The sequence below is a fragment of the Penicillium samsonianum genome (genome assembly GCF_028829775.1).
Source record: "Penicillium samsonianum strain IBT 33392 chromosome Unknown utg000002l_segment0_segment0, whole genome shotgun sequence".
In the NCBI taxonomy this organism is placed as follows: Eukaryota; Fungi; Ascomycota; class Eurotiomycetes; order Eurotiales; family Aspergillaceae; genus Penicillium; species Penicillium samsonianum.
In genome coordinates, this window is record NW_026643260.1 from 3,236,520 (window position 1) to 3,249,967 (window position 13,448).

General features: G+C 47.3%; 4 protein-coding genes across 4 annotated transcripts; 3 read left to right on the forward strand and 1 right to left on the reverse strand.

The window, feature by feature from the left end:
* Positions 1-47: 47 nt before the first annotated feature.
* On the forward strand, positions 48-983 carry N7471_003101 (NmrA/HSCARG family protein; the record flags this gene model as incomplete). The annotated part of the gene is made up of 1 exon (XM_057275821.1): positions 48-983. One exon carries the CDS (start codon positions 48-50, stop codon positions 981-983), a length of 936 nt encoding a protein of 311 aa, XP_057140459.1.
* A 227-nt stretch (positions 984-1,210) lies between these two features.
* N7471_003102 (uncharacterized protein) lies at positions 1,211-1,674 on the reverse strand (the record flags this gene model as incomplete). The annotated part of the gene is made up of 3 exons (XM_057275822.1): positions 1,211-1,341; positions 1,474-1,522; positions 1,585-1,674. 3 exons carry the CDS (start codon positions 1,672-1,674, stop codon positions 1,211-1,213), a joined length of 270 nt encoding a protein of 89 aa, XP_057140460.1.
* A 2,768-nt stretch (positions 1,675-4,442) lies between these two features.
* On the forward strand, positions 4,443-5,193 carry N7471_003103 (uncharacterized protein; the record flags this gene model as incomplete). Its single annotated transcript, XM_057275823.1, is given in 3 exon segments — positions 4,443-4,570; positions 4,588-4,943; positions 4,976-5,193. 3 exon segments carry the CDS (start codon positions 4,443-4,445, stop codon positions 5,191-5,193), a joined length of 702 nt encoding a protein of 233 aa, XP_057140461.1.
* Positions 5,194-12,745: 7,552 nt separating this feature from the next.
* On the forward strand, positions 12,746-12,991 carry N7471_003104 (uncharacterized protein; the record flags this gene model as incomplete). Its single annotated transcript, XM_057275824.1, has 1 exon — positions 12,746-12,991. The coding sequence occupies one exon, from the start codon at positions 12,746-12,748 to the stop codon at positions 12,989-12,991; it is 246 nt and encodes an 81-aa protein (XP_057140462.1).
* Positions 12,992-13,448: the final 457 nt, after the last annotated feature.

A 13,448-nucleotide genomic window follows, 5' to 3' on the forward strand; every position in this document is an offset into this window, starting at 1 on the left:
CCAGTTCCTCTTCTTATCCAACTTTGGAATCCCTTCAAACCCCCACAATGTCCGAGATTCTTGCAATTTTCGGCGCCACTGGTCAACAAGGCAGCTCTGTCCTGAACCATGTGCTGAACGACCCAGAGCTCTCCCAACAGTACAATATCCGGGCCATCACCCGCGATGTCAACTCCGAGAAGGCGCAGCAATTGAAAGCGAAAGGGAATGTCGAGGTTGTTGATGGTGACGTGAGCGACCCCGCCTCGCTAGCAATAGCCTTGACCGGCGTGCATACGGTCTTCGCTATGACCACACCTGACCTTAGCCCCGACGCGTTCGAAGTCGAGCTCGGTAACGCTAAGCGAATCGCCGATGTCGCTGTTCAGCAAGGTGTGGATTATCTTATCTGGAGCACTTTACCAGCAATTCGCGATATTTCCAAGGGCAAATACAGCGCGGTCATCCCCTTCGATGCCAAGGCCGCGGCCGAGGAATACATTCGCACTCTTCCTATCAAGAGTGCGTTCGTCTCGCTCGGCTCATTCATGGAGAACTTCCAGGCACACCCCTTTTTGGCCCCCACTCAGGCTCCCGATGGTACCTATGTGTTAGCCCGTCACACTTCTCCACAGGCCCAATTCCCATTACTCGATGCTGTTGGTGACACTGGGAAGTTTGTGGGCGCTATCCTCGCGGAGCCTGAGAAGTTCCAGGGTAAGAGACTCCATGCCGCTACGAAACTGTACAGCGTGGAGGAAATCACCGCCCTCCTGTCCAAGAGTTCCGGCAAGACCATCGTCTATAAACAGATCTCCACCGAGGAATTCAAGGCAGGCTTGCCCTTCTTCCAGGATGTTTTCGCGGAGGGATTCAGCTTCATGGAGGATTATGGATATTTCGGCCCTGGCTCGGAGGCGTTGGTTGCAGAAGCTGCTGCAGCCGCCCGGGGCAAGCTCTCCACTTTCGAGGAATACTTGGAAAGACACCCATTCCGGCTTTAATAGACATATAACCGTGCCAAAGGTTGGTGCATCCCATAGTACATATTTAAAATTTCCCATAGAATCCAAATTCGAACACGAAATTAAACTTCACTCGTCACTGCCTGCATACAAAACCCCCAGTAGTATATATTCATACCACCCCCCATTTCCACTATCTCTTCCTGCTACTCTAGCATTCTATCCAGCTTCAGCTGAATCTCGTGCAATTTGGGGCTTGGTTACAACTACCCAGGTGGGGACTTCAAGGATGGAGCTTCGCGGGCCGTGCCGAGAGTCAACCACAGACCCCATGGATCCATGGATGTTGACGAAAGAACATGTACATATGTATCTTCCAAGGTTCTTCTCAAACTTCCTAAATTGAATGATAAATAATTATGTTGAAGGGGTTTTCGTACTTATATACAACGTAACTCGGTGCGTTTCTCGCACTAATTTGATTCAGCTAGCCTCGAGGGTGGTTGAATTCAACAAAAACAGAACATACCCTTCTTCTTGGCCCCCTTGGTGCCACGCCGGGACTTGCGCTTGGTGCGCTGCAGCAGAGACACTCCAAATCAATAAAATGCCTTCAAAGGACATCAAGGCATGATCTTACTTTATCGAGGGCGGTAGCGTGGCGGATCGCCACGCCGATATGAGTGAACGATTCACAGTTGACTGCACTGTGTCCTACAGTGCGACACATGATACAATAAGACTAGATCATCCGTCAGTTATCATAGGCATGGAAACCGAGGCACGACAAAGGGTATAGAGAGTGTGGTGTCGGTACCTTCTTAGGCGGGGCTTCTTCCTCGAAGAAGGCCGAAACACCCTTGAGACCACTGCCACAGATAGAGAGAGGTGTAGGCGTGTGATCAGACTCGAAGAGGTGAGGAAGAGCAATATTCCTTGCCGTGTGGGAGCACCCCGGCTCCCAAGCCTCAATGACAATATCGTTTGTTTGTTTAAGGTTGGTAGTGACGCATGCTTTGGCAGGCGTTCCCTGGGTTTTGATCTCGTCTTGCTTCTGTGGCTAGACGCACAGTAGATCCGGAAGTTCTAATTTTTAGGAAAACTGTCACCCTCCATGTCAATATGGGGCCCAACAGACATATGGCTCATTTTCCAGCCCCCTAGGGAAGCGAGAGGGAAGCGAGTGGAATGGTTTTCTCAATCACACATATCTCAATCAGTTGTTTTCGATCATTCTTCTGAAGAATTCGATGATAGTCTCATGGTCATCCTTGGGCATTTTGACCACCAGCTGCTCGGCCACAATGTCGTATACGAACTTAATTGATTTCGGAGGTCTTTTGTGATCGGATTGGTATCTCGGCGACTTTCAAGGCTCTTTCATGGGAATCAGCGTAATTGATTATTTTGAAGATTGAGGGATGTTGCCGTGAATATAACTGTTTCTTAATAGTCCTTTGGTTTGAAGTGGTGCATATGCGGTATCATGCGTGCTGGTATGCTCGAAATTCAGTCTCAGCACAACGTGGTTCTTTTTTGTCTTCATCGGTAGCGTCAAATTTCTCGCCTTTATTCAAAGGCTCGAGTGTACATCCAGAGAAAGTACAGGGGTGGTGTTGATGGGATCATCAGATGAGGTGATAAGGTCGGCGGGATTATCAAGACACTTGATAATTCACCTGGAAGTATTCGAAACCCCTCGCACTGACGCCCGAGAGCTCGATGACATCACGGTTGGTGTATTCCAGGTGGACATTGTCTTTGGTAATGGATGTACTTTCAAACCCCTCGTACCTCGTAGGATTGGTAAAGCCAGTGGCAGTGGTGTGGCAGGGGTAACAAGCCCAATAATCTTGGTTTCATTTGAGATTCATTTGAGAAGGTTGAGTTGTTGGTGCCATCGTGTTGAGGATCCATCGCTGAGAGGTTCATGGGTTCATGGTGGGAAGGTACCACCGCGATAACCTCTTGAAGGTCATCAGAGTTGAATACAACATGTATCAAAAAGTTATGCACAAACCGCTCGGTGTGAAATAAGTGATGGTTTTCTCTTGGGAGGAGGATGAAAGAAGGGTTCCGGAAGTTCTGTAGATGCGTAGTTGAGACTTAGGAGCAGGTAACTGCTCACGTGTGCGGCAAGATATTGCGGCACACTGAACAACGAGTGTTAGATGTTATGATCTGATCTGGTTGGCCTAGGATGATATTAGAGGCATTATATTAAAAACTCTTTTGGATGTCTTTTTGAATGTCTTTTCAGATATCCTTCTGGATGCTCTTTACTATCTCTATATCCTATTAAAGGTCTCCTCAGTTACCTCCAAGGTTACTATTATAAGGCAACAGAATCTTCTTGGATTTTGTAAAGAATTGCGAATATTCCACAAGGTTCTTGGGTTCAAGATGTGAATCCTGTTCATGAGACTGCGCTGGTCCAGTACCCTACATAATCTCATGTGTAATATTTTGACATCGTGTGGTGTATACGTAAGTGAATGGATTTGAAAATGAGTACAGACCCATAAAGACAATATCTCAGTCGCATTGCTGAGATGATCGAGTTGTTGTTAAGGCAGCTTTCCTGCCCAAGGCGGATAGGACCTTTGCTCCTCACCAGGATTGATCTTCTTTCTTTTTCTCTCTCCCTCTCTCTCTCTCTAAAGCTCAGTTCAATCCGTCATTTTCGTCCCCTTCGTCTTTTAAAAGCTTCTTCGCTGCATTCGATATATATCTATCACTTCCTTCAGATTTTCTTCTAGTCATATTCCATATTCTAAAGTCAAGTTACTTCACACCACGTATTATCCCAGCTCTCTTCAACTTGCGTCTCCCATTTTCCTTCTCTTTGATTTTACCCGAAGACATCAGTTCGCTTCAGCAACCAACCTCCCTTCCGCTCCAAGTTCAGGATAGGTAATAGCACTTGCCTGGATTGACTTGACGATTCAGTTCCCACTCGCGAGATCTAGTTTTTCTTCCCTCGTCGATCACCACCTCACCCCACATCATCCAAAGAAATTTCACCACGCAAAGGACCTAATGAAGAGCTACGGAACTGGGAGAAAACACATGGTATTGTGGGCACGAATTTGGGGATTAAGATCCAGGCGAGGCGCGGTGGAGGACTACCCAACGTCTCCTATATCCGAAATTATCAATGAATCGGTCGGGGAACAGCAGGTGCAATCTCTGATGTGGATTTTTGAAGTTCATGCACCATTAGCGAGGCCATCAAAATGGTTCAATCAAAGCTCCGGTCAAAAGACCCGCGGTAAAGAGAGGACCACTTACCATCTTATCCACGAAATTTGGAAAACGCGACATCGAGGATGTAAAGGATTCACATTTGATCGCCTGGCCGTACAAAGGAGATGACGACAAGGCATTCCAAGGCACTACAGGAAAAGAAGATTCTTGCTTGGTGTCTGGTCGTCAGCATGGCGATCGACGTTAAGCAATGCAATCAAGACAGCGCCAAATAATGTCAACAACCGGAAAATGCTGAAAGAACAGGCAGACTTTCTAGCGCGATACAAAGTCAAGGTTGGCAAGCTCAACTTGAGCTTTCATGATACAACTGTTGGTTTCCCCATGCCAGTTGTCCTTCTGCTTGAGGGGAAAGACGGGTACGTTAACCATGGAGTGGGGCGGGGGACTACGGTTTTCTGCGCCGTGTAGACGGGCTTTGCTTCCATCCTATCTGGTTTGGATTTGATGCTAATCGGAAACTCCATGTCGCGGCAGGAAGCGATACGGGCAGCGACCACCATCATCTGGCCATCCTACTCGGAGACGTCGACAAGGGCACGTCCTGCAAGCTAGTACGGCTACTCGACCTTCCAGGATACCATATCGAGTGCGCAGATTCTACCACCCACTCCAATGTGTACACTGTCCCAGCCAGTTTCTTCCGCAAGCATGTCATTGACATTGATTATGACCAAAATTGGAAGTCAGTCATGTGTTGGGAAGTTCTCCGATGCACCGATGGGGGCTCCTGTAGGCGCAATTGCCCTTGTTATTTCAGTCAGTTGATGCACTCAACAATGGGGCTATTGCGAATAACAGTGATAAGCAATCGTGGATGAAGGACCTGGCTGTGGAGGCCGCGAGGTCAATTCAGACTTGGAGTAGTTCGGAAATGCTTACTGTCAGCGCCGATCTCCATCACGTTCCTCACCACAGCCTTGTGCCCAACAAAATGAAGGCAATTATCCACGGGCGTGATCTTGAAAAAAGCCACCAATAAAGGCACACTTGATCTTATCGCCATTGCCTCGAAATATAACCACATCTTCGTCCACACTCAGCCTTTCATCGACGGCAACGACTCCAGCAGGCTACCTCGGATGGAAGTAGTATTACTCTGAAAGTGCATGCAAAACGACAGAACCGATACAGCCCGAAGCGCTCTTGAGAGAAGAAAGGACTCAGTATTCCACCTTGTGAGCAAGTAGTTCCACCAATGCACCCAAGATTTGAAAATAAACATGACTGCGACAGCCTCTCTGACTGCTTATTGCCTTGTATGGAGTGTGAAACTTAATATACGTTGCTCGGAGTAAGCACCACAAAAGGATGTTAACGCATGATAACTTTGAAGCAAACAGCTTGGCGATGTACTATGTTGTAATTACTTCGGCACTTCGCCTTGCTTATGCCACAAACTCAAAAAGAGGCCGAATGCAAGCAATGCATTCCTTCGACAGGGATACTCCGAGCCGCTCCTAAGAATAGACGACATCCTTCGAAATCCACAAGAAACCGGCAAATACCATCTAGTATAGCCATGTATGCATTATAAAATCCTGTATGAATCCCATATTACAGTAATACCACTCGTTGCGACAGCAACATAGCCCGTAAAAGGGATCCACAACTGCAACAGGTTTCGATACGCCTATCCACCAGCCACAGTCGTCGCGGACAATTTTAGAGGTTCAAGGTCAAACCGCCAAGACTCGCGCACCAAGATTCGCTGGCAACGGCTCCCGAGCGACCCGTCGTATGATGCAAATACTAGACCTCAAACACGCGAAAAGTAATAAAAAAACTCGTGTTTGAAGTCGCGTTAATTGGACCCTAAGATGGCGGGGCTTGACCCTGCTCCTTTACTGAATTGCCGAAGTGGGCTGAACATCCTTCGATAAAAATTCTGGAAGCCACGTTGTCTCACGGGAGCTGGATGTGGGGTCGTTTTCAAGATTTCAGGTTCCGAGATATGGAAAGGCGTTATTTTTAGCCCCAGATCTGCGACATATGGAACCCGCTAGATGTCTGGCGAGTGTTTTGCGTCCCGGACGTTTGGTATATGGTGCGATGTGGATTTGCTGGGTGGATGTGTGGGGATGTGTCGTAGAACTGGTAGAGGAAATGAGTGCTTCGGATAAATTGGTTTGGCGTATATTCGAGCGTAAACTTTACCGAAGGATGTTGGATCTCGTTTAGTGTAGTAGCGTGGATGGAGGAGAGCCAACAGCAGCTAAGCTAGCTTTGGAAACGGGCACGTTGGCTTGCGACGGCGTTTCCGGGGGCATTTTCCTGGCCCTGGCCCCACTGGGGCTGATATCCACTGCATTAGAATGGCGTCAACTTCCTATCTGAGCCATACGCGACTTGCACCAATCGCGAGGCTGAGATCAGGTCAGTATGGTGGGGTTTTCCTTTTCTGAGAGCCGGAGCCGCTTGGAACCGGGTGTTATCCCGAGATATGGGCCCGCAATATCTGTCCTCGAGAGATATTCAGCCACGATATCCAGCACAATGGGTAATCAAAGGCTGGTGGATCCTGCGACATGTCCCAGATATGTACGGAGTACTTGTGGGTTCGTTGCAATCTCTCGATGTTTCCTTTCCCGCTCTCCCGCTCTCCCGCCCTGCTTTAGGTATACAGTACATCGTGTAAAGTATTGCAAGCTCTAGGAAACACAGGTGTACCTCCGTTATCCGGATCAAGGCCACGTATCAGATCTCCCTAATCGTATGACTGCGCGCCGCCTATGAAACGAGCATTCGAAACTCCGGGCACCGTGCATGAAATCCTGGCAAGCCATGCCCCATACAGAGGTGGCTATGGGGTTGATTCCGGAATCCTACCCGGCCACAAAAAAAGAAACCGGCTTAAAGGTACGACGTAGGGAAGTTGAACTTATCAACCGTAAGACAAATGATGGCGCCATGCCGGTTCCGGGATAGTTTCCTCTACAACAAGGGTATCATTCTGAACAGGACCGAGACGAGTCGCAATGCATGATTATGGTTGCACGATCAGTGACGTGCGAGCGACAGGCGCCCTATGATACTGTTGCACCAATCTCCTCGGATATGATGGGAAGATTCATTCCAAGTTGAGTCACATGCACCTGCAGAAATGAAAGAGAAAAGGCAAAAAAAAGAAACGAGACACACATCTGCCTTGCTGCAGTCGGAATCGAAATGTGGTATGGGGGGTAGACAAAATCCAGCATTAAGTCACAGCCGGGCTGGTGATTGGAGGCGCTGATGCCGAGCCAACGGAGGTAGCCCGGGGTGTGTCGTATCAAATGGAGAGGCCCGAGGATGGTGAGATGACCTTCTTTGCGTGTTTATGTTTTTCCATTTCGATCTTAGTGCGGGTGGATTCTACAACACAATCTGGTTTGATTTGCATATCAACCCTGGAAGCATCGAAGACGCCTCGAAGGAACGGGACGAGGCTGAGCTGAAAGTGGCTGTGGGCTGAGACGAGAGTGGGGATGTCTGAGACGTGTCAGTCTCTGCGATGGCTTTCTTTCTTTGGGTGGTAGTGGATAGTATCATTTCGACATGCACTGTCATCCTTCGAAGGTAGACGGGTGCCGACGTGCATGCGTCAAAGCGGGGTGCTTCCTTTGTCTAGTTTGGTCAAGGGATACCTCATCGCAAAGAAGATGTACATTCGGCCGAGTACATTGTCACAATGGTTGTATCTCTTAAGGTGTTCGTATGTCTAGTAGGTACCTGGAGAGAACGGCCATTTCTAGCTAGTCACAATCACAACCATCACGTGTGCGGTATGACCAGGGAGGAAAGTGCACTGTATCTCAAAGAAACCGAGACTTAAGGTGATGGAGCAATAACCCTGACTCCAGTGAGGCGCAACGGTTCCATCCCCCTGGGTCTGTATAATTCGTATGTAAGATTGTTCTTGAAATCTTCGTACTAGGTAACTCTGTTTCGAATAAGTGCTACACAATAGCATACGAGATTGCATTCTCTAACCTAAACATCTGAAATGTGACGTGGGGACAATTATATTAGTATGTTGTATAGTACATAAGTAACTAGTAAAGGGAGAATACTAAATTGCCCTGGAATGGAGGTGGTAAGCCCCTTCCGTTCTCTCCTGAAGATCAGACCCATAACTCAGTTTTAGGATACTCAAGTTCATTTTTTTGGCCTCATTGCTCCGCAATTATGAACGAGTATGTCCCTGAAACTGACACCCTCAATGGCTGACTTTCTCAGATCCCGACTAGCTCGCACTATAATGGCTGTCTTATTGGAGTTTCCAAGTTTCCAACCTTGGAAGGTCCAAAGGAAACATTCGATGTACCGGACAGTAATACAGTACGCGTATAAAAACTGGTAATACCGTAACGAAAATAATTTCGTTCATCTCTTCTCCCAAGGTCGCGTTGCGTCTTCATGATGTCACCACAATGATGACTAGTAGTATTCCCATAAAAACGACCTTGGAAGTTGGAATAGAACAGGCGTCATCCAGTTAATTAATGAATTCTCTAATGTAGAAGACTAACGTTGGCATGAAAGAAATATTTTTTTTTCCTTTTTCTATAACCCAATCAATCTTATAGAAATGACCCCGGGGAGTATTCAAGCGCAATCAATCATGGCACCCCACAGAATCACAAAGGGAACAAAGAGCATCAAGGAGAGTTTTTTTCGCCGAAGGTTTCGTCCCATAGGGGGAGCCCGCCGTCAAAAAGTGGGGGGTCGTTATTTAGGGCTGTTGATCGTAGTAAGGAGCGGATGCGAGATTGACTGACTGGTATTGTTTACATGCACTTCAAAATGGAGTGCAGGGTTAGCTCTGCGGCTGAGGGACTCACATACCTCTCTAGGCAGGACGGCGCCATTCAAATCTTGCAGAGTATCTGATATAAGAAGTATCTCTGTCAAGAATCAATTAATAATGACGTGAGTTCTATATTACCGTTACTAGTAATTTTGACCTTCCAGAAGGAAACATTGGAAGTATTTAAAAGAAGAACGTCCCCCTGAGCGATGTCATATATAATACACTAGCTTGTACTCCGTACTCCGTACATTGACATACAGAAAGAACGACCCTGTCAAGTGGATCTCAAATCCCCACCAAAGCCAATGGAAGACCCTAAGAACCTTGGAAGGAAAAGTAGTAAGACATGTGTTTTCCCCATAGTTATAACTAGTTATGTACCCAAGTTCTACCGTCCATCCTTTGACCCTAGTCTTTGCCCTAGGAGCCGTGAGGTACGAACTAGAAGACAGTATGATTGGGTGCTCGTAAATGAGACAGTCCTGTCCCCGCCAGGATTATTGTGATGGCCAAAGCAAGCGCCCAATAACTTCTAAGAGCTGATCACGAGAAAATATTGTTTGTAATCCACTCGATTACCGCCCGTCCCAATACTAGACTACAAGCCGCATGTCGCACGTCAGAGCTGGCAAGCCATATCCGTGGAAGCGTGGCATGATAGCACAGGTTCTTCACAATATACATACAGTACGGAGTACAATGTGGGCAAATGGGGTTTGATAAATAACAACCCCTCTTCATCCCGTCTGCAACCCCCCTAGTCGGATCCTAGTGGAGATCGCTCACTGGTTGATGGCTTGAATTATGGATCACCTGAGGGACAGTGATTAGCGGTCAGGATGTTATGACCGACAAGATATTATCATGTCCCTGTTATCGGAGAAGGGTGGCTGTTACGAACGTGCAGATCCTTGCTTCAGCCACCGCTCTTTTTCTTTACCTCGTTACTGAGTGGGGTATATTGGGGCTAGTGACGAGAAACCGCATCTCTACAACAATGTTGTATAATTATAATGTGGGTAAATCAGAACTCTCAATGATGTCTTTGGTAACGTGGCGCTTTACTTTGTAAAATCCAATAATAATAGAGCTAGTTTTGATTTCCCTGGAAGTTTTAATCTACTTTGCTGTTTGTGATATCACCCTAGGGAACCGAGGGTATTCTTTTCTAACCCGCCACAACCGCCCTGCACGATATCACGTTGATAGCGCACAGATGATGGATAGGAGACACGGTCAGCACTGGATCCGGCTGAAAAATGTAGAGTTGGAAGTTGCGTGTCTACGAGGGCATATGAGTCATTTCATTCTAGCACGATATTTGCAGCAGACATCGGAAAAACAAAGGAAATTTAACACGATTGAAATAAAAAAGCAAAAAGTGACGTCTATTGCCGTTTTTGGATAGTCCTCCCTTCCCATCGCGTTCCCCGGTATTGCGGCGCATAAAAATCGCAAGGAGAGGACCGCTCCGAATAGGTTGCGAACGTAAGCGGGGCTCTTAGGCATCCGAGTATCTAATCGCCGTGAGGGGAATACCACCTGAGGTCTGAACAAGATCCTTGTCAGCCCTGGAGGAGCTGCTAGGTTGATGCGGCTGTTAGGACCAGGCTAAATATCGCCCTTGGATAACGCTAAGTTCATTCAACAGCCCACCCGAGTGACGTGCAGGAGCGCACGATCAGGAGAGCATAATCTTCGTGAGGGGTGCCGAGGGACTCCAATTTTCTTTTCTCCGGCTGTAGCGGCAGAGTTGTGAATCAAAATAATCAAGGAAATGGTGAAGCACGGCATCGCCAGCTCATCAAGTTTCAACGGCTGCGGGGTTTGCTGGTCAACCCCGCAGATGTTCCTGTGCATTGGGGCTGGTCAGACTCTGCATCGTACAGTCTGTATCACTTTGTGCCTTGACAGGTACGAGCCGAGCTGAGAGCTGAGACTAAGCTAAAAAAGAAAAAGACAAAAAAAAAGGCTGAGAATGAAGGATGAAATCATCCGGATACTAAGCTGCGGGAGGTGCGGGCCTCGTAGGGCGGGATAATATAAACAGAATATTCCTAGTAACGTTGGAAGTATTGGAATATTTTATTTTTTCGGGGTGTTCGTGACAAAACAGAGCAGCTCTCAAACTTCCCGACGATCTGCTTTTCCTTTTGAGAATCCACTCCATCTGCACCCACCGAAACGTTTTTCACTGCCACATCAAACCTCACCGGTTCAGGGATGACATTCAATTTCAACGTTTCGGCGCTATAGATGACGGTGTACTATAACACAGACCCTATAGTAAATTTTGCGGTGTACACTGTACCCTCCTACCATTTCCTCCCCACCAAGGTGTCGAATAGGAGGAAATGATGATGTGCGTCGTGATCGACTCGCTCTTTTTTGTCTCAAGGCTTGGGCACAGATAGTTGTCCGACCAGTCAACAATGAACACAAACACAAGTGATCACAACACTAGATAAGACCGTGTATCACAGGGAGAACAGGAAAGTCTAATCGAATCTTGCAATCAAAACGCAGGAATCCGAAGCCTCCGCACATCTTCCCCGGACCGCCCTGTCGGTGCTAGGCGGGAATTTCCACGGAAGTAATACAGGTAAAGAATGACAGTTACGGAGTACAGTCTAACAGGTAATAATCTCGAGATTATAATACTAGACTAGTCGACTAAGTAGGCTGCGATGTGGGGGGAACTGGAGCCCGGCGGTGTCTCGGACTATAGAAGTCTGAATGAAATAGACTGCTATTCTTGTATCCACCATAATCCATAATTTCTCGGGACATTTATTATTACTAAAGATGAGTTCTGAATTAAGAGAAAGGGGAAGATCCCCCTTTTCACACGAAGTATCCAGGAGAGTCTGTCATAGGTAGATTATAAGGAAATTGTTAACTCCCGTCCCTTTTAAGGCTCTCCCGTCCAACACACTTGAAACACAGATCGACCCCGTTTGGCCGATAACATTCCCCAGGAATTCCAAGGATCGTCCAATGATACCGAGCAACGGGTTTCCGTCTGGCAATCATTCCGCATCGTCATCTCGTGGTAGGCAGCTCTGTATTTTGATAGGCACTTGGGTATTGAAGTAGTACCTAACTGTTGGGGCATGCCTGAAGTAAATGAGCAATTGCACCTGGTAGTATTTAATCATTTCAAAAGCCCTCCCTTTTTTTTTCTCTTTTCATGCTAGAGCATTCTTTGTCGCTTTTTATTCTTTTCCCTTCAGATCTCAGCCTCATTCCCACCGATTGTGGCTTATATATACACTGGGTGAGTCTCAAAAAGATTGCCCTAACCAGACAATACATACCTACATTCTCTCTCACATCCACATCACAGCTGGAATATCTGCAGTTGCAGCTTGAATTAGTTGTGTCTTTGAGTACTTATTAACTTGTCTTGAACAGAAAAAGCAAAGAAAGAAAAAAAAAAAAGAGATCAAAATTACGACATACTTCGATTTGTTACCGGATACCAGTATTTTGACCTTCATTACCGAACAATACAGGTATACAGTACACCATTTCCCATACCGCATGCTACGTCTATTGTAAGTACCCAATACCCACTGCAGCTTCAATTCGCGGAACTGGGATTCATTGATTTAATTATTTTCCCTTTTTTCCCCCTTCAACCCAACTCTTCTTCAATTACCTCCCCTCTCTCCTTGAAACCAGAGAAAACTCTATACTCATTCGACGATAAGGACAACGCAGGTCTTCTCCCTCTCGTCGCATGATCTTCCACAACTTCCGCAGTTTTACCCAACTCGCATACGGACTTAGTGGCCACCACGTAACCGTGCAGCAACTGGATCAGCTCGCAGTGATCCTCAAAAACGGCACTAAACAATCCAACATCAGCGAGCTCCCCAACTCGGCCCAGTCTCCTATTGCTCGCTTTCCCCTTTCGACCGCCTGCATCCACTGCGTTGGCAACTCTGTCGCAATTCCCGATTTTGATCGCATTCTCCTATCCTAGCTTCGTTGCGCCGGGAAAAAAACTCCCTGCACTTTAGCACGGGTACTCCCTTCGCCTGCCGCATCGCTAGTCTCCAATCGCACCCAATCGCGCGAACACCCTTGTCGGACTAGGACAACCCTAGGCTCTTAGGTCTTTTTTATTCCTGCCGCTGTCTACTTCCGCAAGCACCCAAAGCCGGTTCTTGGGGCTCTTTCCTGAATTCTGGTAACGATACCTGCATACCCATTACATTAGGCCTTTGACTCGCTTTGGCGCACGCCCTTCAATTTCGAACCGATTCCGCGCCGCCTTCCCCGATTCACTCGGTGATTTCACGATCAATTGGTCCATACCACGACACCCCCCGCTTCCAGTGCAGAGCAGCAGCTTCCCCCACGCACCGGCAGATCGACACGCATAAGAGAGGGGTAGCATTGGTTTCATTGGGAGAACATACAGAAAATCAGCCGGGCTC